At 38.4% G+C, this 27,021-nt stretch overlaps 1 protein-coding gene across 1 annotated transcript; it reads right to left on the bottom strand.

The window, feature by feature from the left end:
* Positions 1–8: 8 nt before the first annotated feature.
* On the bottom strand, positions 9–25,736 carry cpsf1 (cleavage and polyadenylation specific factor 1). The gene is made up of 38 exons (XM_057354650.1): positions 25,590–25,736; positions 25,100–25,265; positions 24,888–24,915; positions 24,656–24,789; positions 24,454–24,534; positions 24,203–24,354; positions 23,907–24,053; positions 23,627–23,766; positions 21,656–21,766; positions 21,441–21,534; positions 21,242–21,329; positions 20,993–21,130; positions 20,736–20,787; positions 20,491–20,582; positions 20,264–20,338; positions 16,066–16,146; positions 15,174–15,266; positions 14,949–15,062; positions 14,575–14,716; positions 14,313–14,488; positions 14,093–14,232; positions 13,819–14,008; positions 9,413–9,619; positions 9,229–9,318; positions 9,007–9,150; positions 8,679–8,831; positions 6,594–6,710; positions 5,210–5,300; positions 5,043–5,127; positions 4,712–4,853; positions 4,478–4,630; positions 4,124–4,300; positions 3,974–4,040; positions 3,847–3,894; positions 3,293–3,448; positions 2,412–2,541; positions 1,299–1,437; positions 9–1,091 (listed from the first exon to the last, which is right to left on the bottom strand). Exons 2-38 carry the CDS (start codon positions 25,241–25,243, stop codon positions 1,044–1,046), a joined length of 4,359 nt encoding a protein of 1,452 aa, XP_057210633.1. The 5' UTR covers positions 25,244–25,265; positions 25,590–25,736; the 3' UTR covers positions 9–1,043.
* Positions 25,737–27,021: the final 1,285 nt, after the last annotated feature.

Genomic DNA, 27,021 nt, shown 5'->3' with positions numbered 1-27,021 from the left:
ACTCCTACTTCAAGGAAAACATTCACATTTATGCTTTCTGTGGATTTTCACACACAGTGCTATTTGTTCTTAATTATTTTAGTTTTATTATTCCACACACACTTGAGCGTACAGCTCAAAGGAACCTGTTTCTCTCTGTCTGCTTGTACAGCTTTACTATGAAATAAGATATAATCTGGTGGAAAACTACATTTGATAGACACCAGAATCTCTTAGTTTTTTGTTTTATAATTTGGTTAAATTATTTTTGTTGAAGTCAAGTGTATTCCAATATTTATGAGATTCATTTACAGTATTTTAATGTAAGGTACGAAAAAAGTTTTTACGAATGGAGCCCTAACATTACAAAATTGGTTTAATAATCAGTTAAAATTACAATTCATTGCTGATGCATCAAAACACAATGGATTTCTTCTTTATCCTTATTTAGGATTTAACAAAATCCTGCACATCTGCATTTTACATGAATAAAGCTGCCTGCTTGGCATTCTTTTTATTGTGATTTTCACTGTTTCTTGTAATATTTGTTTTCCCTCAAAAAAACTTGATTCATGCAATTTACTATTCTTATAATGCTACAGTTTTATTATAATTTTGACTTTTCAAAACACTTGAACTTTTTGAGTATTATTTTAAAAGGCCTGTTATAAGATTATTTTCAAAACATTACTCAAATCTCTGCGGGTGCAAGCCAATGATAGAAACATTTTAAACCAAATGGAGCAGCACTGACTTTTTGCTGTAAAGCTTTACAGTCATAGTTTGTGGGATTTAAGTCGTCTATTATGAAACAGGAGGTGTAATCTTCCGCAGTTATGTATTTTAAATATGAATCAAGATTTTTTTTATTGTGATGATTTTTAACATTTATGGTCTCATATCTCGTCAAACATTTTTTTCCTTACAAAATATTCTGTGATTCGCTACACCTTCCACTTATCACAAAAAGAATATTACAATATTACAAAGTTTTTGCTTTTCTATCAAAAAAAAGGGACATAAAACATAACTGAAGACACATTCAAAGTGAGATTACAAGCTCTTCAGAAGTGAGCAGTTACTCTGTCAATCTCCAGAAGATCTTCCAAGATCTGAAACACAAATACAATGTGGATGTTGTGGTTACAGCAGGTCAAATACAAAGGTGATATGACAATGAACTGTCTAAGCGGCTGAAAAATATTGTAAAGCATATAAAATTATTATTAATAAAATGATTTCCACTTTTATGGTGTTGCTTTCTGATGATTTTTCATGTCAGACATGCTGAAGATACTGACATTCAAAGCAGCACTTACAATATCTGACGTTGTGCCGATCTTCTTGGCCAGTTCGCTACGCTCCATGGTGCTGAGGTACAGGTACTTATTCAACAGCTCTCCATCTAGAATGTTCTTCACTGCATTCTGCAGTGTCCGCCGGTCATAGTGCAGCATTCTGAGGTAAAAAAGAAAAATAATGAGAAGGTAGAAAGATTAAAGTCCCAGTGAACCGGAAGTTACGATCGTTTTTACTTCTGTATTCTGACGCATTTCCGAGTGAAACGGAATTTCGAATGAGAAAAATAGTGGGTATGGCCTGCGTTTTTCATTGCGAATTGATTGGATGTATAAAAAGAGCTGTTGTGTTTTGAAATGGAACTGGCAGCAGACTGACAGTTGAAAGGGAGGAGTTAACAGATGCTCGCCCAAGCCTTCTAAAAGGCAGAAGTGCATTTTCAGATTTTAACTGAAGATTATGAGGGCACATGAATTTTAAAAAGACAATGATCCACACTGATAAGATATTTATAAAAAATACTGTAATATTTCATGAAAAAATAGGAATTGTACTTTTTAAGTTCACTGGGACTTTAAAGGATGCAACATGGCAACAGACTAAGAAATAGTTGATGTATGTCCAAATTTAATAAATAGGCTTTTAACAAGAAATCACACATTTTTAAGGACCATAACTTTAACCTCAAAACAGAAATGTTTAATCCAAAGGGAACTAAATTACTGTATATTTATAACTGGACACATCTGAGGTTAAGTGTATTGCTTAAGGGGACAACAGTTAAAGTTCATGAACTCTGATGTTTTAGTTGATTTTTAACCTTAACCACTACACCACACCACCACAGTTGCACAGCATGTTGTGCCATAGCATAAAGGTTTAATTACAGATAACTTCTAAATACAATCTTTAGATTTCACCGACCTCTCACAATTTACAAATTAGAAAGTGTAGATTAATAAAAGTAATAGTTTTCAGTTTCACCTAGTTGCCAACAGGGAAGCTGGCTTTTCAAATTAATAACCTTTCTGTCCTACAGCCATCATATTGAATGTTGCAGTATATCCCATTCATTTATCTGCAGGTGGTTTCGTCTGTTTCGGGTCATAAATGGTATTAACAGACTTCAGTACCTGAATGCTTTTGGGTTGAGTCCGGCATGGTGCGGTAGCATGATGGTAAGAGCATTCTGCAACATCAGCAGTCTGCGGTACGTCTTCTCCTGCATGGGCAGAAGCAGCCCGACCCCCCCGTCCAATGTAGCTGCATGGAGAGAGAGAATTAAACTGCTGCGTTCAGAATCAAACGGGTTTAATGTGTTGTGGGCAAGTCAAACACTGATGCCTCAGTGGTGTATCATAAATGTTTGCTTTGTTTCAGATCCTAATTGTAAACTAATTCTGGAAGCGATTAAGCTACTGCTTTAATATGTCAAATTATTACTGTTATTTTCTTACAAATTCATCATTAAAGTCCCTGTGAACCGGAAGTTGAGATCGTTTTTACTTCTGTATTATGACGCATTGCCAAGTGAAAAACGGAATTTAGAATGAGGAAAAACATTGGGCGTGGCTTGTTACTTAACAGCGATTTGATTGGATGTTAAAAAACAGCCGCTGCATTTTGGAACTGGGAGCAGACTGACAGTTGAAGGGGAGGAGTTAATGGATGCTCCGCCCAAGCTGTCTAACATATGTCATTTAAAATGGATAGTCACTAGAGGGCAGAAGTGCATTTTTAGATTTTAAATGAAGATTACGAGGACACATGAATTTTAAAAAGAAAATGACCCACATTGGTAAGCTATTTACAATAAACTCTGCAATATTACATGAAAAAATAGGAATTGTAATTTTTTATTTCAATGGGACTTTACAGGTAAAGCCTGTGATTTCTGCACATCAAACTGAATTGCAAACTTTTAAATTGAGAATGATTTAAAAAAATCTCTACATGTGTAACATCTGAATGTTCCACCAGCTAACTGCTAAGCATTTTGCTAAGCAACACTCACCAAACCAGGTGATTTGTTTGTTGTCCCAGGTGAGGGCCTTCTTGCTGACGGTGTCCACAGTGCCACGGCAGGGCATCCTCCAGAAGGCGTTCACGTTAGCGCCCACATTAAAGTCTGCCCTCCGCAGCAAGCGCATGCCGCCGAAACTCTCTTTAGCTGAATACAGTGACATAAAAGATGTGATTTCTGGCATTGTAGAAGACCCGCAAGCAAAGATTTAAAGTGATAGTTGGCCCAAAAATGAAAATTCTGTCATCATTTACTCACCCTCTTGTCATTTCAAACCTGTATGACTTTCTTAGTTCTGCAGAACACAAAAGAAGATAGTTTGAAGAAAGTTGGTAACCGAACAGTGCCGGCCCCCATTCACTTCAATATGGACACAAAACCAATGCAAGTGAATGCGTGCCGGTTAACAACATTCTTCAACATATCTTCTTTTGTGTTCTGCGGAAGAAAGTCATACAGGAAATGACAAGAGTGAGTAAATGATGACAGAATTTTTATTTTTGGGTGAACTATCACTTTAAGGTACTACCGAATGAATCAAATACCTTCAGGCAGGTACATGTAGACCAGCAGGTTTTTGTCTCTGTCTGAAACTGAAAGAGGACAAATCATTAAAGGCTTAATTGTAGTTTGTAGGTTATTTGGATATACCGGCGGTATTAAGACACATACCCAAAAAACCAAGCTGGTTATTGTCCACCATGAACTCAATGCTGTAAACCTCTAAGGGCTTCGCATCCTAATGTAAAAAAAATGGGAAAACTGTAAACTTCTACCCATTTAAAAGCGATCTAACAGCAATCTATGGACTGTGTGTGGTACCCTGCTGATGAGTGACAGAGTTTTGCTCTCCTCCTGGTAGCGCAGCAGACAGACGCTCTTCATGACATCAGCGGCCAGGATGAAGTTCTTGATGCTGTACATCTGGTGGATGTAGAGCTGAGTGTCGATGAAGGCCATGCCTGTCAGATCATTGTCCTTAAGACTCCACAAAAAGATCTGCGCGCACATATCACATGCACATAAATCAACTGTCACGAACATTAATGTAAACTGATGAATAGAGATATATTTACCAGGGCCATAAAATTTGACAGATTCGTTTATATTAACCAACCATTCTGCTCTGTCATAGACATAAATTATTCTTATTAAATTCAATTACACATTTTTTACCTTCTGTCCGATGGCAGACATCAGGTATCCACTGCAGTGACAGAGAGCAGTTACAGGTCCCTTCTGCTCTTTCTCATAAAGCACTTTAAACTTATTCTTAGTGAGTGGCTGACCGGGCTCCGGAACCACCTCGATCACATCCAAAATCAAGATCTACGGATAAATCCAGAGCAGATGTTTCATCAGAACACAGAAACAGGTTACATACCATTCACTTACTTTGTAAAAACTCACTCTGCCTCTGCAAGTGACCTCCTCTCCCTGCATGAGGCAGGTACCCAAGGCCACATATCCCTTCAATCCTGATACGGTCTCCTGACTCTTCAGCGCTACGGTATTCATGCACGTCACATGCTCCCACTCCTCAAGGTCAATCCTGACACATACATTTCAACAGCATCATACAGACTGATTTTTATGAAGGGCTCCTAGGTGCTCTGCTTTGCGATGTGGTAAAAAACTGTATTGTAGCTTACTGCTTTATTCTTTTTAAAAACATTGACAAGCGTCTGTTGTGTGTTTATGATGCATACTGGGAATTGTGTATTAATCGTGAGGTTCTTACTGTGTGTTTGGAATAGCCTCCCAGCTGACCGGAGAAATAAGCTGAATAGAGAACTTGTCCTGCTGAGGGGGCATGTAGCGCTCATCTGAGAAAACAAGAGACCTTGTTACGAACCCCATCGGATCAGACTCATTCGTTCACACATACAAACAGAAACAGTATCACACCTCTTTCAATGGTCTCAAATTCTTTCTCTTCTCCGGTCATTCTGGGGATACGTGTGCACTGCTCTTTAACGCTGCTGCACACTGCGTACACCTGAAACACGGACATTAACAATGAACACGCACACCTGAAACACACAGAGTAACAGTGCCTCGGGTACCACCAACATGTGCGAGATGAAATCACAGAACTGACTTAAGCTGAATACACTATTGTATTCTGTAAAGCTGCTTTATAGCAGAATTAGAATTTGTCTCACATTTCTTTACTTTCTTGCTGCTTTCAAACCATCTGTATTGCAAGAAGACTATACAGAAGTTATATTAAAAGAAGAACAACTATGTGAACTCTAACATGAAAGTTTATTTAGCATGCAACAAGGACAGGCATCCACAACTGAGGTCATTTACATATTGTCGCTATTGGGTAGGAACCTTGTATCTCCAAAACTGCTACTTTACAGGTAATAGAAAAAACACAGTATTTTTTTATAATTAAATACTGTGTTGTTAAAGTTGACAAGCTCTTTTAATCATTTTATTGATTAAATATTTGCAAAACCCACAGACAACCAATTTAGGGAAAGAAATCACAAAGGTTTCCACTTGACAGCAATGATATACAAGTCTTAAGGAAAGGTTCACCTTCAAAACGAAAATTCTGTCATGATTTACTAACCCTGTTGTCATTTTAAACTTGTGTGATTTTCTTTTGCAAAACACAAAAGAAGATATCTAGAACAATGTTGGTAACCAAAAACGTTGGTCCCCATTGACTTCTAATGTAAGGACACAAAACCAATGCAGGTCAATGGGACCAACGGTTTTCTGTTACCAACATTGTTCTAAATATCTTCCTTTGTGTTCTGCATAAGAAAGAAAGTCATACAGGGTTGAAATGACAAGAGGGCTTGTAAATAATGACAGAATGTTCGTTTTGAAGGTGAACTATCCCTTTAAGGACAAAGCAGCAAAACTAATCTAAGTGAATAATTATAAATGGCTTTACCAGCCAAAAAACTAAAATCCTACTAATTCAAATGTCATTTTTTGCTTAACTTTGTTTTTAACTTCGTTTGGCTAACGTTATAAGGCATGTTTACTTTGCTCTTTGAAATTATTTTGTCTTAGCCATAGGGGATTTAAACGTCATGAGGGCGAGTATCTATATGAGTGCAATTTTTATCATTATATACACTTACCTTCATGACATTTAAACCCCCTATGGCTTAGACAAAATAATTCCAAAGAACACAGAAAAGAATAGAAGTTTGGAATGAACAACAGGTGAGAAAATAAAAATTACTTTTTGATGGACTAACCCTTTAAAACTAGAAAACTGCATTTAGTGACCTTGTAAAGTACACAGAGCTGTAATAAACATTACCTTGGATTCCACGTGGTACGTCACATAGTGGACGGTGCACCTGAGCGGAATCTTGCGAACAGGCCAGGGGGCATCGTAGGAGAGGTAGGTGGGTAACACGCTGATTCGCAGTTCACCCTTCAAGAACACAGCAGAAGGTGATATAGTTTATTAAATATTTATAATATATATATTAAATTATAAATATTTTTTTACAATGATGCATTGTTTCAAAGCAGCTTTACATAAAACAAAAAGAAAACACAAAAGAGAAAAATTAAGTGTAATGAGTACAAACAGAGAGGACCATCCTAATAAAAGCAATATTAATGGAAGTTGCAGAACCCTTTGCAGAGGTTAATCTACTATCAGCAGTCTCCCGGTGAGCAAGCCAACATGGCAACAGTGGCAAGGAATCAAAACTCCAATGATGAATAAATGGAGAAAAAACCTCACGAGAAACCAGTGTCAACCGGTTCTCCTCTGACGCGTTTACAGCTGCAGTCAGTGAATTTTGATTAAGTTACTGAGTAAATGTTTATTATTAACAGGGAGTAAATGAGTACATTTTTATGATTAACAGGGAGAACCTATAGCTAATCAGTAAAGAAATCATTCCTTTATTATTAATCTAACACTACTAGCTTTTTTATAATTTTTTTATTCATTTTTTAATAAAATTTATATTAAAATATTACTATAAAAGGGATAGTTCCTGTTTTTGATTTTGATTGTTTGAGCCACATTTAAAGCCGTTGTGACTTACTCTTGCCACAGCATTAAATCAATATCACTGCGCCACTGTGTCTTTGTTGCGTTGCTATTCTAACTTCACTGTAAACCATGGCTTCTTGGAGCTTATTGCTTAAAAGTGTTGTGTGTAATTTTTTGGAGGATCTATTGACAGAAATGCAATATGATATACATAACTCAGGGTTTTTCCTGGCTCAAAATGAGGCGGAGGTGGTGCCATCCTGATCTTGTACACACACGTAGGTCTACCATACCTTTTAGTGGCTTAACCAAAGTGACTTCGAGTTTGACATATTAAAAGTTCTAACAAAATTAGACAAAAATGACAATTATTAAGTTATATAAAACATTACTTTTATTCAACCAAACAGAAATGTTTTTTATCAAATAAAGCTTTTTTATCATTTTCAACTAACTTTTCAGCCCACAATAGCCAACTGAATTAACCAGTCTTTCTAAATGAGCAAAGCTCATTCGCATCTGGCATTCTCTGTGGTTCATTTTAAATGATTCAAGGATCTCTTATATTCCCTAGTGACTGAAAAGTTCAATAGTTTAAATGAATCGGTTCAAATGAGTCATTCGTGTGCAAGTCGTTCTAAATGCAATGTGCGTTCATACTGGCGAACTCGCTGTGTACAGTATACGCTGATTCAACGATCCAACTGCACATCTAAACAAGATCTTACAATTATGTGCATCATGTTAATTTAATAAATTTCAAGAGATTAAACGTACTTGGATGCAAAACAAACAGCCGTGAAACACAGGCTGGCTCTTGTTCTGCAACTCTTTTAGCGCCTCAGTGTACTTATATAACAAAACAGCGCAACTGCAGTTACAAATGACAGTCTGATAAATGCACGCAACATTTCTTGTGAAGACTCGCAACATAATTTTGGCGAGAGCCTGAGGCGGCACAACATTTGACGGAGGCGGCCGCCTCCAATTTCTCTATGCAGGAAAAACCCTGTAACTATGTCTTCAGAAGTATAAAAAGACCTTACATAACTAAGTGTTATATTTTTATTACCTTAGAATGAGCTATTTCTACCTACACACACTGCGGGTCCACTTGCATGGAATTTGCCGTGTTTCTTCTACACTAGCCCTAAACTGACAAACTGCTCTACAGTGCGCATTTCGTAAATACATAATCTCCTTCGGCAAAGAAGTAAAAACGTGACGATATCTTAGCCCTGTTACAGCCACCGTAGTGCTTCGCAAGGGAGGGGTGAGCGGTGAAGTGAGATGTTGGTTGCAATTCACAACCTCACCACTAGATGCCGCTAAATTTCATACACTGGACCTTTAAGTGTGCATTTAGTTCACAACTCTTATGAGTATTTTTACCTGTTTGTTGAAGTAGAGGAAACCCTTGGGGCAGTTGATATTGTGAAAAGGAGAGAAGGACTCAATGGCGCCATCTATTGTCATGGGGTGCAGACGCAACGCCCCACGAGAGGTCACCAGCATCCAGTGAGGAGACGGTCCACAGATGAACACCTGACAAACAGATCTTTAATTACAAATCTGCTCTTACCTAAAGGAAAACCTGCCTAGTGCCTACAAATTCACAGTAAAGTCTTACATGCCATGTGAATCCTTTATATGACAACTCAGCTTGCAAGCTGACTGCTATAAGTGGTATATCATAAAACACAACCTCGGTGAGACATACCCCTGAATATCCTGAGATGTCCTGAAAGTATCTAAATCTGGCCACGCAACCCCTGACGCATAGAGACTCCTCCCCCTGAGCCTCAGGCTTCTTGTCTTTCTTCAGTTTGGATCTCTTCTCTCTTATGTTAATGTTATGAGGCATCTGAGCGGAGGAGAAAAAAGTCATTTAGACATCAGAGTAAACATTCACTTATTTAGGGCAAAAGTAACTGCTGTTTACCTTCTTAAAGCGCACTTTGAGGTTACTCTGAGTTTGCTGCTGGTCGTATGGAAAGGCCTCATAGATCAAAAGCTCTTGATCAACATGCGCCTGTTAACATTTGATTGAGAAATGTATATATTTAGATAAAAACCTCATTCAGAACTAAAATAAAACAGCAAGGAAGTTTCTGTTATAAACTCACCAGCAGGTAAGGACGGCTGTGGTTGTAACCTAATGACACGAGAGCAACTTCTTTGACCAATGGGATTTCTCCTTGCCTTGTCATTTCCTCCTTCTTGAGTTCTCCCTGAGTAGCCGACTGGCTAGCAGAGCTGTCAACCAAAACCCGCTGACCAACAGGGAAATTCTTTACCAGGAAAACCAGACGCCAGTCAGGGAGCTGGTGGATCTGATAAAAAATATGACAAGGTGTTTAACCAAAGAAACTACAAAAGTCTTATGAGGGCGAGCAAACAATGGCACATTGTAAATATTAAACTACAGCCGCGGAAAAAATTAAGAGACAATTTTAGAGACAGTTTTTCTGATTTTAAAATGTACTATTTATACTGTAGGTATGTGTTTAGGTAAAATTATCATTTTTGTTACATTCTGTGAACTACTAACAATATTTTTATCAAATTTCAAATAAAAATATTGTTTCCATTTGTTACTGATTACTCCTTTTAATAGTAATTTTAAGGTATTGGTATGATTACTTTTGGTATTGGTATGATTAAAGCCTGTCTTTTCTTATTTTAACAAATTCTTTCTGCTTATTCCATAATAAAGCCTGTCATAAATAATAATAATACAACTCTGTTAACATTTTGATTTGTTAACTGTAGTATTTCTAAACCTGCATACTCCATAATGTAAAAAGTCTCTCCTTAGTTTCTTTTAACAAGTGCTTTTGCATTTTCCATGATAATTTCTTCGTCATATAAAAAATGTAACAGCATTAGAGCAGCAAAAATGCATTTCACAAAATATAACATGTTAATATCAGCCTAGCACTCAACAGTAGAAGTTGATTTATTGCTCTCTGTGCCCAGTAACGTTACTTTCTCGAAAAGTTTGCAGAACGCAAAATCTGCTACAGAACGCATTTTCTCTCTCCATGCCGAGTATGTTTTCGTTGGTTAAAACTGCAACAACTAATCGATAAAATCGGTAATTATCGACGATGAAGATAGTTGTCAACGAATTTCATTATCGATTAGTTGGTCTGTGACGTCACTTGCGAGCAGCGCAGTTATAAATCAAGCGCGTCTTCTTCCCTTTTAAATGTCCCTCTGTGCAGCATGAGCTGCACAGTTTTAAAGTCAAACGTGTCTCTCCGTGCAGTGCAAGGTGCGCAGTTTTAAAGTCAGACGTGTCTCTCCATGCAGTGCAAAGTGCGCAGTTTTAAAGTCAGACGTGTCTCTCCGTGCAGTGCAAGGTGCGCAGTTTTAAAGTCAGACGTGTCTCTCCGTGCAGTGCAAGGTGCGCAGTTTTAAAGTCAGACGTATCTCTCCATGCATGCGTCTCTCCATGCAGGAAAAGCACGCGTCATTCCCACGCGGCAGCAAGGAGAGCAGGAGAAGGAGCATGCGCAGACGTCACTTTCACTTGTGTGCAGGAGAGTATGAGAGAGCATATGTTCCAGTGTTCATTTTGACAGCAAATTTTGATTTAGTTTTTGTCATAGTCTTTTGACGAAAATGCAATTTAGTTTTAGTCACATTTTAGTCAACCCCATCATTGTAGTTTTAGTCTAGTTTTAGTCGACGAAATATGAAAAACATTTTAGTCGAATAAATATACATTATATTTAGTCTACTAAAATCTAAATGGTTTAAATCATTTACTTGGTGTAATTAAATGTTCCATACAAAGATTCAACTGTTTTGACATAATTTACTTCACCTTAGAATGAAATTAAATCAGGTCATTACCTTTATTTTTCAGAAAAGTTCAGTAACTAGATTTGCATTGTTGGAACACAGAATATTAGACCATGAACGACATGTTCCAGTTCATTCAATCCCATTTGACTCAATTGACTCGTTAAGTAGGGCATGTTCATTCAACCAATGAAACGCTCTGACAGGGCTCACACGCAAAGGCTATTGGCTCATGGCATGCCTTGTTGAAGAAAGAGCTGAACTGTCTTTGCTTGAGAGAGCAATGAATGAGAAATAGCTTTCAAAAAGACATATTATATAAATTGTATTACATTTCTTTAGTCATGCAAACATGTTACATACTTGGTTCGAATGTACAGTTTGACTCACTTCATCACTTCTATAATCAGTAGAGGACAGCGCTGGTTTCTTTTGGCTGACTTTATGTTGCATTTCACGTTATGCAGCAGCTCGTGTTAAGTTAACATTGGCATATAAAAACCTTTGTGCTGCCTTTGTAATGTGTTTCGGGGTGACTCGCCTGCAGTCGCGCTTCAAGTTTGCGGCGTTTTACCGGCGATCGTGAAGGAAAATAAGATGCTTTGTAAACCGCGTGTATTACGTTAAGAATACATGTCTGTGCTTCCCCTTCTCCCAGAGACTTCTCTCTACCGTTTATATGAGATAAGCAGCACATGCGCGCAAACTGATGTCCGCCAGGTGGGACAAGAATATTTTCGTATCGTTTTTATTAGTTGACAAAATTGTCAGTATATTTTTATTACAGTTTTCGTTATCATGCATTCATTTTTATTTAGTTATCGTCTCATTTTCCTCAGTGAAAACATGTCGTTAACGAATACTTTTCGTCATAGTTTTCGTCAACGAAATTGACACTGATAAGTTCGCGAAGTTCAGGTGTTTGTTTGTTCACTGCATTTGGGTGATGAACGTTATATACAGTAAATGGTGGATATAACGCTGGATTTGGAGATTGTTTGAAACTGATATATGGAGCAGTCCCAGCGCTAAAAGATGCCAGACATGAACCGCATGCGGTGAGTGAACGCGCCGTATGCTTTCGGAAATAATCGTACAGCTGTATCTATCTTTTATAAATGTGATAAAACTAAATACTCTTCGAAGATACAAAGTATGCAATACTACTCTATAGGTACTCAAGATTAATATGAGATTGGTAGAAACCGCGTGTGTTAGGGCCGCTTTAAAGAGAAAATGAAACTTTTGTAGCTTTATTTAGTGTCCTTGCATATTTATTTATACAGTGAAGACTGTGCTGTGTTTTATTTTTATTGATCATTCCGTTTTCATCTTGAATGCTACTGTTAAATAGACATACTTGAAACATTTAATTGTTGTTCAAAATTTAATTGTTCATATTTTGGGGATTATGATGATATGTCTATATAACCAAAGCATTTTTCAGTAATAGTGTAAAAGTGTAAAAATAAAATTGTTCTATATAAAAATAAATATGCATTAAAGCAGTTTCATGCAGTCTTTTTAATATTTTTTCAAATAATTTATTTTGGGGCTGGTTATTGATCACCTATGGTACCGATATTAGATTCTGGTACCATACCGAAGCCAAAATTTTGGTATCGAGCCAACCCTAGCCTGTAGGTACATATACAACACCGGTCAAAACTTTGGAAACACTTGACTAAAATGTTTCTAATATAGTAAATTAAAAATCTCTTAAAAATCTCAAGGTGTGCTTAAAAGTTTAAAACTACTTTTGTAGACAAAAATTTAATTCTGGCAACATATTAATTTATTTCATTAGAAAACAAAAACTACTCTATAGTTTTGATGAGTGTACTTGTTTTCTAAAAGGTGGTAAATATTTGAACAAAGAAAGTGTTTCCAAACTTTTGACTGGCAGTGTACATCACCTCTTGCGTTCATATTTGTTCGGTTCTTTTGGTTCGAACTAGTAAAAAAATTTGTACTGGTTCGCTTAACTTTGGAACTGGCATTTTAACAGCGAACCTAAAGATATCAAACCTAACAGCTTACGTGTAAAGTCGCAAAGTGATTGGACAAATTTTATGATTTATATTTTAAAACGGAACTTACCGGACATCCAAAACAATGCTGTGTGGTGGGTTTCCTGCAGCTCAGTGGTTAGAGCATGGCGCTAGCAACGCCAAGCTCATGGGTTCGATCCCAGAGGATTGCACATACTCAGAAAAAATGTATAGTATAATGCAATGTAAGTCGCTTTGGATAAAAGCGTCAGCCAAATGCATAAATGTAAATGTTATACATGCTCAGTGTATGCCTGCGCATATGAGTTTTTTTTTTAGCAAGCCGGTAACTCGCAAAGACCTCATGAAGTGTTTAAAGCAGTCAAAAAAAATCCTCCGTTACATGCGCAATCACAGATCTAATAAACTTTTATATTACCAAATCACTTGATTTTCGGGTCGTGTATTGTTATCACTTCCTGTTTTTGGTTCGGTTCGATGCTTTTGGTCCGTGTTGCATTCTATTTCAATCGAACCGCGCCACAGTTCGCTTGAAAGTGGGCCGAGACACATATTACAGCATTCACACTAACACAAATAAACCGCACTAACAGAGCAATCGCACCAGAGTTTGTTTTATTAGAACCAAACATAGCATATGTGAACACACCCTTATTATATAAAGCAAAAATATGAAGGAAATGTATGAGTTTCTATGTGTGTGTGTGTACCTCCATGACTCCGTTCTCTCTGACCAGCAGACACCAGTGTGAAGGCTCCTGTTTGTTCTGGGCGCTTTGCTCTCTTCCTGTCTGAGCTGAGGTCATCGCTCCAGAGCCGCGGCTCTGCTCCTCCTTAATAGGGCTGGTCAGAGGGTTTGACTCGCCATACAGCATCTCCTCCTCATCGTCCACCGCATTACTGACAAACACATGAAGTAAAATCAAGCACAAACCACAAGAGTGACATGACTGCCAGGGACTAGAGACATTTGTGATTGGTCACCTGATGTCCTGGATAATAGTCTCCGTCTCTGATTGGGTCCTGATTGCAGTTTCCTCTCTGGCCAGAAAGTTGACCTTGTTCTCAGTGGTGAACATCCCACTGACGTCACGGAACGCACATAACGTAATAACACGCGATTGCTGTAGAAAAGCACAAATGAATGCTACCCTACTTTGAATGTGGCTCAACAACGTCTGCATTTTATAAATAATAGACTGACCGTGTGGATCTGTGGCTTCTGCAGTGCCAGTCGGCTCTTGCCCGTGTAAGAATCACTCTTCAAAACAAACATGGTCACCACTCCCTCTGCTGTCATGATAACCACATATGGGTCGGCCACCGAGCAGTGCACTATGGGAGAGCCCAGGTCCACGGGGATGAAGTGCAGTTGGGTCACTGAGAGAAACAGCAGAAGAAACCAATCAAACGAGAGACAGGCCAAGGAATGTAAGCTCACTGAATGTACTCGTGTGGTTTCTTACCTCCCTCCAGTAATCTTATGCCCATCGGGGACACCTGAATGATGTATTTATTGTCCCCGATGTTGCCTGCGAATACAGTGGGACCCTGTGTGGCGAAACCACTGGTGTCCAATTCCATAATTTCCTGTCCTGTCTGCAAGATCTGAACACCCGGCATGACAGATGGAGTTGAAAAACATTGAGTAACATAACAATAATATGCATATTAAGCTTATTGCATCAATTCCTGTGGCCTTCACTCCTGATGGTAAACAGATGGTGAACAGTCAACAGGCTACTAGATTGAGCCTGTTGACCATTATACATTTTTTAAAGATTTTTTATTGGTTGAAAGCAGCCAATAAGAGAACAAGAACGAGTGTGCTATGCTGTACCATTGTAGAGTCCTCTCTGCTGAGGATGAGGAAGCCGTGCTGAGTCTTGTCATCCTCAGCCGTGGGCTGGGGTTTCTGTTCCTCAGGATTTTCACTATCGCCCTCTGTTGAAGACTACAGAGAAAGCTTTTAGCTAAACAACAGTGCCATGTACTCAATTATCTTTCACAGTTAACTTTGAGATTCTCTGTATTGATGAAAAATGAGATGAGGGGAGGTACAAACCTTTTCGGGTTTCTCATCCCAGTATATAACTGTCCACATGTCATGGCATCCAGGAAGTTCAAATGTTGTCACCACCTGCGGTCTGATACTTTTCTATTGAACAGCAAAACAAATTTCACACGTTTAACATTCACGGTAAGTAAACAAAGTATTTGATGTTGATGAACATCATGTTGATAAACCTGCATACTACATTGTACAACAGTAAAACACTTTCAATATCCTTACAATGGGCAATTTGTGAAACAAAATGACATTGATAAAATCAATATGATGACTAGGTGAAGTAATAAATCCAGACTCAACAAATTACATGTGAAACCCAAGTTCTCAAATCGGAGACCAAAAGTTTCCAAAATTTGCAATTATAGAAACAATATTAATATCAACATCAAATGCTTGAAATTACATCTCTGATCACCTCTGAATGTGATTTGAGTGATTGGATTAGGAAACGTACTGGAACCTGTTTGCACCTGTAATAAGTTCTGTCCACCTGGTCAGCTGTTCACCGAGGACAGATCAAGGCTAAACAAAGCCTCTACTAACTCTACAGCACTTGCACAAGTAACCCATCAACCAAATCATGCGTACGCAGTGAAATGCATTTGGGCTGCATAAGCAGAGGTTTCTCTGTCTCTTGGGTGTTTTAAAGGCCTTTCCAACCATCTCTGAGACAGCCCTGGTAAAGCCCAGATGTCACTGTTGCACCTGCAGCCAGCCTGCGGCAGACGAGCCTCACCACCGCAGGACAGAGTGCTGTGCGTCTCTAGTTTAAGCAGACATGCGCGTACAAGAGCTTGATGGAGTGGGAATCCACAAACACATCCAGCACTGTGCCGAGGACATAAAGGTACATTGGGATACCTTTCACAGTGTGAGATAATCATACCTGAAGTACAGACAGAGCTCCGTTCTTGCCATAACCCGAACATACCACCACCTCCAGGTCTGGCTCTGGATTACTCTGAAACTGATAGCAATACACATTATTAACTAGATTATACTTCCTCGTAAATAAGAGTGGTACTTTCCTGTACAAAACTTGATCTCATGGCAACAGTTTGTCTTCAAGCCACTCCCGTGCAGGTTGTAGGCTGCTCTGAGCACCTGTTAATGCATTGCTATGCTGTTGCTAGCTACGTGCAATATTGTTATTTGCTGGCCTGACTCAAAGGAGCCTACTCATAAATGTATGACATTCTGCTGATCCTCCTTCAATGCACGACTACCAGAATTCTGGCGGTTTTAACATCCGAAAATCTTAGCATGTGATATCATTTATGTAGCACTTCATGAACTGCTGATTGTCCAAATCTCTATATGACAATGTGAACAACAGTAACAGTAATGCTTGCTAGGGATGGGAATTTTTCAATAATTTCATATTCGAATATTTGAGCTCATAAAAAACGAATACTCGAATATTCGTTTATTTAAATTAAGTTAATAATGACGTAATTTGTCAGTTTTTATTTAGTCACAATTTCACATCAAGCTTATAATTATCATTAAATATCCAGAACGCATTAATATTATATCCTGTATAGAGGTATTTTAATGTTGAAAAAAGAAAAATAGAAAATTACATAAAAACTGCATTTAAACCTGCACGGAACGTTATAATACAAAAAGAAAACAGACTGAACAAAACGAACAAAACGCAACGTATACTGACAGTCTGTGATATATGGTTATCTTGTTTATTTTGTTTTACATGTTCTTGATAAGAAAAACAAGCATATAGGTCTATTTTACTATGGTGAAAGTCTGTTCAACAAGCCGACGGTTAACAAGCCGACAGCAAAGAAACGCGCTGCTCTTCTCTAACTCCCGGTAACAAAACCCAGATCTGACAAGAATATCTGGCTTTATTGTTTATAATGTTGATAATAAACAAAGTAAATGGCCTTGAAACCTCCATGCCGACTGTTAAGATCCTAAAAAATACCCCGCAACAAAGACGGAGCCAGTGTAGTGCTTGTTTCCCTGTTTATTACGTGACCATCATCCGAAGAAGATTTTCTGATCAGCACCGCATATAAATATTGTTTTCTTTGTCGTTCAGGGTCAGTGTCTGTCTTGTGTAGCTTTGCATTGCATTTGCATCAATAAGTAAGGTAGGCCTATTTATTTCAAAGGTAAGAAATCATTTAGCAAGAAGCGTTTTAAAACAAACAAAAAAGCATCCGTGCGAATTTATTTACAGGCTTTAACTTGAAGGCGATGACCTTATTTGAACTTCTAGAAGGAAAATTCTTGCTTTTAGGTATGGAAAAGGGTTCCAGTCTTATGTTAAGGCCAAATTCATTAACATTAGTTGCAGTGAAATGTACATTTTCATGTTTCAAGTTGTTGAAATTAGCATTACTTAATATATTTTTTTTACGAACAAATATGAATTTAGTAAGAACAACCGCTCCGAACAAGTTATGGTAATAAATGAATTATTGTTAATAATTTAATATTACGTTGGTATTTTTATACCTACAGTAATGTACATATGTTAACGGATTCTGTGGCTCACCAGTTTTTAAACATTTTAATATGGTGATGTGAGCCGAGTATAAAAAGCGATACAGGCATCTGGTGTGTAAACTTAAAATATTTAAACTAGCTTGCGATCTGAGTGAACAAAGATTTAGGAACACATACAAATTATTTTTTATATTTTCTGTATATTATCAAATCATTACAGATGAGGTTAAAAAGCATTAAATAAGACGTGACAACTCTAAGGTCTTCTGTAGCCAGGGGCGTCGTAGCAAGCTTTTCAAAAGTGCAGGGCATGGATGTGGTTTGTTTGTTATGTCGATGAATACAATGACAGAAGGGTACAAAAGGTATAACATACAAGATATAAAAAGCTTCCCATTTAAATGAGTGATACTACATGGGTCTGACAGGACTGTGACTGAGACTGCTAAATTTTGCTTACTTGCGCCTTGAAAAGGGAAGATATATAAAAAAACGCCCACACAAAGCTTTTTCTGTGGTGGTATAAATAATGTAACAATTTACTGTTTTTAAACATTAAAATAATATACACTTTTCTTTCATAGTTCTTCAACAGGTATGCAAACAATGACATCATTTCTCACTTTTTCCCCTCAACAGGTACAATCAAACACAACAGGTAAGTATCCACAAAAGTATTCAGCTAATCAACAAACAATGCTCAAAATATCAAAATCAATTGCACTGGCAATAAACCCATAAATACACTGCTTAACAATGACAATTTGTCCCTCCTCCTCGTCAATTCTCTGCCTTCTTCATCACAGTTACTTTATACATTGCATGCCACATACATAACCGAATTTAGCTAGCTGCTGAACAATATCCCAATTAGCAATTAGCATTAGTCTAAAAAACTAAATATAATACAGAAAACACTCGACATGTCAACAAAACATAAACAGAACATCTTCCCAAACACATATCAAGCTTATTTAAAAACCTCGAAAGCATAAACACTCATTCAAAGTACCTGGAAAAGGGAGATGTAAATAACCATAACCATAACTTCCCGCCTCCTCAGCACGAGCTGACCGATAAATCTAACACACCAAGAGAGGCGGGACTTTAGGCAGAACAGCCAGTCATCAGCCAGTCACACTCAAAGCCGGTGTCATGTTTGAGAGGGAGGGGAGAGGAGGCAGCCGCAGCGAGCGCAGACACAGAGCGGCCAGAGAAACGGAGGAGCGACTGCTGTAAGGCGTTTGTGCAAAACTGCGGAAAAACTGCAGAAAAAGTGCGGGTGTTGAACCCTCTCACCGGGAAAAGTGTGGGTGTTAAAACACCCACATCCCCCACGGGTGCGACGCCCCTGTCTGTAGCCGTAACTTAACCTTGTGTGACGCAGTTTTATTCTTATGAAAAATATGAATATTCGAATAGCATTTTTAATATTCAAATAGTTATTGCGGATCGAATATTCGAACATTCGTGCATAGGGATGGGTACCGAAACCCTGTATTAAACAGGCCCCGGGGCAAAATTATGAAAGACCGGAGCATCGATAAACTCCGCCCTTATCGGTCCTGCTTTCTGTCCTCAGGAAAAAATTGTATATGTTATTTCTACAATAACGTTATCTTGCACATTTTATTTCAACAATAGTTTCTAATTTTCAATAACACCAAGAATTTAGTCTTTGGCGCAAGCATATTCGTTATTCCCAGCAGAGCGTGCGAGGCGGCACGTCACGTGTCTCTCGCGCAGTTTGTCTACACAACGACCACACACAGGAACAGCCGCACAGAAGAAATACGCTCTTAATTCGCGACGATGGCGGAGAGAACTAAATGTTCAAAAGTGTGGTTACACTTCACCAAAGTTGATGCTAACAGTGACAATGCTCATGGCTACAAGTGCAACAAAACCTTTGCGTGTAAGGGTGTAAACACAAGTAATCTGTCAAAGCACCTGTCAAAAGTGCATCATGTACAGACAGAGAGATGCACAGTTTTTGACTGTTTAGCCCAATCTAGTTCATCTCTTGATGCCCCATCTACGTCAGGTATGTATGCTGAATGCTAACAGACGTTACTTGAACTCTGACATTCTTTATATAATATATGCTAATGCAATTCACCCTGTTTAAAACAACTGTAAATTCGATCTAACTGGTTTCCATAAACTTAAAACTATGCTAATTCAACATGGGTGAAAGGAAATGACTATTAAATCAGCCTATATGTGTAATCATGTATTATTACTGAGGACTGAAATAATTCAGTGCAGTATACACAAAATAAACATGCGCAAATAACTATTAAGAGCAAAATTCAATTACCCTTATAAAGAATTTTTTTTAAGCTGCAGCAAACCAAACCACTCCTTCTGATTCTGCTGGTCCATCTCAAACAGACATATCTTTACAGCAAAAAGTACCGATAAGAATACCGTTAAAGTACCGGACCGATAAGCAGTATCGATTAGAGTAGTAATACCATTAAAATCTTAACGATACCCATCCCTATTCGTGCACATCCCTGATGCTGGCTTTATATTTTTTCATGGTGAGCCACAAGGTTTAGTATTAAGCCCTTCACTCATTCAAGTACAGTAGGGAAAATAAGAGGTACCTCTTCAGACAGGAAGGCTGGTTCACCCATGGAGGCGCTGGCACAGGGTCCAATGTTCAGTATGCTATCACAGACCTGAACACAAACGTCAGGTTATCTATTATCAAAAGATCCATTTATGAATGAGGCTGCCATCACATTACCACATCGAATAATTTTTTTTAAAAGATCATATATTTTTTAGGTGTTTTTGTAAACTGAATGTGTTGTAAGCTTAAGGGTCTCACCTCAAATGAGTATGTGGCCAGCTGTGTTCCTGACTGTGCCTCACTGCCATACACCTCGATCTCATCCAGCTCGTCAGGTAAATTAGCCTTACCTTAACACAGGAAAATATGTGTAAATACAAACACAAATATGATAGTTATGTACAGGCTATCACTTATCTGCACTGGAAAACCAACCAGGGGTACCCCAGGGCAAACCAAATCAGATTTTAGAGGTGTTTTACTTGGAATGATCTGGACACTACCTGTCCAGTTTGCCAAGGAATCTACACGCTTCTTTTTATTTGGGGGCTCTTCCTGTAAGACAGAGACATTCAACATATGACAATGTGTCACGATGAAGTTTGCCAGATTAAACAAAATTAAAATAGAAATTAAAAAAACAAAAATGTATGTCTAAATCTCATGTAGTGTATAGTCATAAATGCAGTGATGTGTTTACTAATTCAATTCTGTGTTATACAATGTATATGTTCAGTACAACGTATTCTCATTGACACACCTGCTTCTCTTCGTCCTCGTCCTCATTCTCTTTACCCTCTTCTATTGGCGTCTCCTGCAGTTTCTCAGTGTATTTGAGCAGCAGTGAGTTGCCCAGACGAGAGCCCAGGAACAGATATCCCGGCTCCATAGTCATCATCTGCCATCATACATACACAGTAAGTGTGTGCTTATGTGCACAATCACTGAAAACTAAACCTAAAATAAGATGCTAATATTATAAGTTGATTTAGTTTCTTTGATCACTTACACATGTGGTCAGGACGCTGGCGGCTGCTTTATCAAAGTGGAACGCTCGTACACTCCTCATACCGTCTGTGATGAGCGTCAACACGTAACTGTACACACAATACAACACTCTGCTTTATATGAGAAGTTTACAACCCAAAACCCATAATATAAAACATGGTGTAATATGACATTACAGTCATTTAAGCCAAAAATCTCACATTTCTCCTCCTTTGATCGAGATGACCATCTTGTCAGAGGTGATGAAGGCTGCTTGAGAGCAGTCCAGTGTGATATTCACCTCTTCCTGTGACCCTAAATGACAGATATGGAAAGACATGACAAGAATGGAAAGATCAACGTAAGTTACGTCACTTCACACTCACATTAATATCACACTATTGATATATTGAAATGTCAGTCTGGGGGAGCTTACTCAAGGGAAAAGCTGTCGTTCCGTTGGTCTGACTGTTGAGTGACACTCCAAAAGGTGGAACACTCTGATTTAAATATAGTAAAGAATTCACAGCAAATACGACAACTCCACCTGAAGACAAAACACACACATACATCAGTCCTTCCATAGACAAAACTAGTGACAGACCTAAACCATTACATACTGCATTACCACATTGTTTTTTAAGTCAAGCCTACTCGATGTAAAGCCAGTGTTCCCCAGTGTGTTGTGTTATGTTGTGTATTAAGGGCTGAATTAAAAATATATAAGAAAAATATTTGACGTTTTTTAACATGTTTTTATAACAAACTTCAATAGAGTGATAATACCATGTACTGCAATAAAAGTTCCATAAATAAAATTTATTGTGATATGAAAAATAGATCATCACATGCCTACCAATAGGCCTTTTTCACAGACGCTAGGGGGAATATACGGTTAGACAATGGAGTGGCTAATTGTGGGTTTTTTGTATACAAACGCCGGAAGCGAGTTAGCATTTTAGGACTTCCGGTTCCATCGTTCCAAAGTCTATGGGTTTTTTGAATGGGTTTTTGGTAAATCGCCTGAAATAAGGTCTGTAGCAAACAAAACATCTAAATATTTTCACGTTTTAATCTATGACATAAAACACACCAGTTATAACCTGCTTGTGATTTTTTAAACCTTTATTCTTTATACTTTAGTCTTTAAAACGGCGGTTGCTAACAAGTTGCTAAAAGCGACTAACTTACTTCCTTTGCGGGGACGTTAGACATCATCGAGGCTGCCTCGCAAGACCGGCCTACACAAGAACACAAGTCCGTTCTTTGCGTTCTTGGAATTGAGAAACGGCCATAGGCTTTCGGTCGAGGGAACCAGGGTTTTGACTAGAAGGGATACAGCTACTTCCACTCTGGGCATGTGCACTTCAATACCTCATAATTTTTGTCACGCTGAAAACAGTTGATTCATATTTTTTTATTATGGTAAGGTTACGTTTAGGGTTGGGGTAGGTGTAGGCGTTAGCTAATGTAATTTATTGTAATTATATGGTGAGATTTTGCACCACTTCCGGCCGTAGCTGTATCCCTTCTAGCAAGGGGTCATATGGCACGAACACGTGTTTTTCTGTGTCTTTAGTGTGTTATAAGTTGCCCATGCATGTATTAGACATGTAAAATTGCAAAAAAATAAAGTGTCGGAACAAAAGATGCATTCTATCTAAAAGCGAATGCTCACCCAGACCTGCTTGAAACGCCTCGTGTAACCACCCCCACAAATCTACCTCAGTTCGTGTTATGATTTGACTAAGACCACCCAAATATATACGCAAGTAAGGTGGGCGTACCTATCAGCACAACTGCTTTTGAACCTGATGTTCCATGTTACATTTCCATCACATGCTTGTAGTATTCGACCAATCACTACGCACTGGTTAACTGGCCAATCATAGCACACCTCGCTTTTTAGAGCGATGAGCTTTGTAAAAAATCTGCGTGTTTCAGAGAGGCGGGGCAAAGAGGAGAATACAAACAAGCACGGAATGTGGAAAATATAGCGTTTTTTAACCTTAAAACGTGTATACACGTTGCATTACATCTAAAACAATGATAATATTCGTTTTAGCCGTGTCATATGACCCCTTTAAATGCCTTTCTACTTTTTTGGTGTTTTCATAGCAGTGCTTCATTAATATTATAAATAAAACTTTAAACACTGTTTGGAGAGAAACATCCCGGGTTTAAAAAAAATCCAGGTTTAAAATTGTGCTTTAGAATGCTTCTGCATTTTCGTTGATTGGGTTACAATTGTCTCTCTTTGCTATAGCACATGTGTACATACTGCCGGAAATGTCTTTACACAACTAACGAAACCCGGAAGCGTGATAAAGGCCTACATGACAGAAAGCCATATAGACAAAAACAGCAGTATGGATGGAGCACAAGTAAGCAGAGGTGAGGGCCTTACCAATGGGCTTTGGCACAGCCATGACCTGATTACAGTCAAAGGGCAAATTACTCAGAGACCAGATGACTGGATGAACCTTCTGCATGATGTTCAGAGAGATGGCCACGATACTGCACGTGTCCTGACGCACTGCTACACGCCTGACCACAACAACACATTTCACATAAAAATGTGCATCACTAACACACTGAAAACGAACGATCATGTGATTATGTACAGGCTGAAACAGGAAATTCTCATGTCATTAAGGGTTGAGTATTAAATGGATAATAAGTTGTACCCTGGCCATGTCTGGTTGGGCTCAAACAGGATGAGCAGTGTGGGCTCATAGTAACCGTGGAGAAACTTCATGTCAATAATGTTCAGGAGTTTCTCATCCAGTTCACGAACATCAATGATATAACTGGGTAGGAAACTAGACCTCTGCCTGGAAGAGGAACAACATTTTCCTTTTTAACGTTAGAGACAAACTGCATTCACTATGCCTTGAAACTATTGGTCGGTGCAAAAATATTTAGACATATTGATAACCAGTTTTGAACACATGGACTTGTTTTGGAAAGTACTCATTCATACCCCTCCCCCACAATCCCCTCCTGTTCATCGGTGAGTGTGTCCTTCCTAAAGGGCAGAACCACCAAGCGGGTGCCATACACGAGCATCACAGCACAGCGGTTCTCTGGGTCCACACGTACCATAGGAATGTGCATATTCTGAACAAAACCTTCCTGAAATTATTAAAAAAACAGAGCGATCAAAACACTCATCACCCAAACATACGGATACACAGAAGAGGGGCCCGACAAGTTAACACACACTGTACATACTCTCAGTTCTGGCTCTTCAAAATAATGCAACGACAGAGTCTTCAGATCATGCGTGCCAGGGTCATACTCCACAACAGAAAGCTGAAAAGAGAAAACAGATACCATTCATCTTTATACATGCCAGCATTGGACTGATTTAATATATACACATGGTTTTCAAAGTTTGATTTTTTGCTGAGAAAGCAGATGTGATCCGTCATACTTTAGCATCTTTGAAGCTGAGAAGCAAAGCATCTCTGTTGGTCCCCACAAGCTGAACGCTGGCCATGGACATCACATTTCCAAACAGAGAAAAGGATGCCACTTGTTCCAGCTTCTCCTTGCGACTCTTGCTATCTACAATATTTTCATTGAAAAACTACATGTCAACAAAGGCACAACTCATCTGTCATCTAGGCAATACTTGTGTGAAAATCAGAAATTAACTGTCTTACCGGATGACTTGTCTGACTTTGAAGTGCTCTAGAAAGTAACAAGAACAAATGTGTCATTTATAAAGGGTCGTACATGCCATATCTTAAATGTAGGTTTCATTTCTGTTTGTTTTTATTTGTCAGACATTGGTATTGATTACAAAAATCATATTGGTGCATAATACAATAGAAACACACATCCACAATGAAAGAAGTAAAACATTTACATTTACCTCGACATCATAAATGATCCTGTACACATACAGTTGAGATGTTCCTGCCACCACCAGGTTCTTCTCTTGGCTGGAGATGAAGTTGCAGTAAACGGCAAACTCCACAGCTGTGGGCGGATGAGCCTGACGGTACACTGCATACATGATGACCTCCTCCTCTCAGCACCTGATCACAAACATCATTACAATATAACATCATCTCCAAAACACATATGCACGTGAGTGAAGACACAATGATCCTGTTTGCTTTATAACAGACTGTTTACAAACTGTCTGCAGCACTTTGTATTCTGACTCGATAACGTTAGCACTTTAAAATGCATCAAATATGCATGCGCTGCTTTATTGATTGAAGTCACGGATCTATTGTCACACATATGTTGGAGTTTTGTTTGCATTTTATTCATCTCAAGCTTATTCAGCTAATATGCTAGCTAGCTACAATTGGTCGAAAATGTAAACAAAGTTGAGTATGTTGATTCGGACATACCGGACGATACTGTTTAAATACCCCGAATGACCCGTTTGCCCACTGGGTCTCATAAAGAAAGATATAACACTTAAATCTCAGCACATTATCAGTACATTTGACAGTACCGCTTCATTCATTACACATCCCAGCATGCTGCTCGTCAACAGTGCGACGCGGATATGTGTCCGGAATACGCATAATGAGCAACACGCGGTTCCCACCTTGACTTTATGCGGCGCATGATTTTAAATTTACAAACACAAAACATACTATTTGCTGCGTTTAATAATCATAAAAACAACCGCGGTTGTGTTGATATAATAAATATTATTCTTATACTGGCAACATTCTATATACACAAATGTAACTCTTCTGGTAAAAAAACTTCGTTTTCTTTCCTTTACATAAGAAATGTAGCTTTATGATGATTCCATTCGTTTTTCTTTTAAACAAAAGGCATTAAAGACTATGAAAATCTGTAATTTCTTTACTATTCTATTATGAGCTTTCTTCTAGCTCCCCCTAGTTGTAAGGTATGTCTTTGGTTAAATGTTGTTGGTAAATCTTTTGTATTTTGACTGCATGTACATCCTTTCATATTCAGTGTGTGTAATGGATTACTGTAATTAAATTACTTTTACTTGAAAAAGGAAAGGCATTTCTCTTTTTAAGGGACATGATGACTCATTTTAATCAATTGAAAATATGCATCGGAGGCAGAAATCTCTTGATTCCTGGGCCACCTCAGCGGCGATATCTCCAAGGAGTCAAGGTAAAGTCATCTGCGATTAACATAAAAACATGAATTCAGCATTTAAATGACTTTTTACTTTCAGAGGCCTGCCATACATTTTTCACAGGTCTGGATACCTTCAGAGGAGAGAGGGCTTCATTCAAGTAAGATAAATATTACATGCCAATGTAATAGCTGTATCCCTTCTAGCAAGGGGTCATATGGCACGAACACGTGTTTTTCTGTGTCTTTAGTGTGTTATAAGTTGCCCATGCATGTATTAGACACGTAAAATTTCAAAAACTAAAGTGTCAGAACAAAAGATGCATTCTATCTAAAAGCAAATGCTCACCCAGACCTGCCTGAATCGCCTCGTGTAACCACACCCCCACAAATCTACCTCAGTTCGTGGTATGCTTTGACTAAGACCGCCCAAAAGTATACGCAAGTAAGGTGGGCGACTGGGCGTACCTGACCTGTCAGCACAATTGGTTTGGAACCTGATGTTCCAAATATGGTAAGAGGCGTTACATTTCCATCACACGCTTGCAGTATTCGACCAATCACGCACTGGTTAACTGGCCAGCACACCTCGCTTTTCAGAGCGATGAGCTTTGTAAAAAATCTGTGCGTTTCAGAGAGGCGGGTCAAAGAGGAAATACAAACATGCACAGTATGTGGAAAATACACTGCATTTTTGAACCTTAAGTGGTGTAT

This window comes from Triplophysa rosa, linkage group LG16 (assembly GCF_024868665.1).
Source record: "Triplophysa rosa linkage group LG16, Trosa_1v2, whole genome shotgun sequence".
In the NCBI taxonomy this organism is placed as follows: Eukaryota; Metazoa; Chordata; class Actinopteri; order Cypriniformes; family Nemacheilidae; genus Triplophysa; species Triplophysa rosa.
The sequence above is the reverse complement of the archived record's forward strand: the minus strand, read 5'-3'. Positions and strand labels throughout refer to the sequence as shown.

Coding starts and splice junctions, on each gene's coding strand:
- cpsf1 (XM_057354650.1), bottom strand. CDS start 25,243: ATGTATGCAGTGTACCGTCAGGCTCATCCGCCCACAGCTGTGGAGTTT. Junction 24,054..24,202: donor GAGGGGATTGTGGGGGAGGG/GTATGAATGAGT, acceptor TTCCTCTTCCAG/GCAGAGGTCTAGTTTCCTAC. Junction 21,131..21,241: donor CCAGCGTCCTGACCACATGT/GTAAGTGATCAA, acceptor GTATGATGGCAG/ATGATGACTATGGAGCCGGG.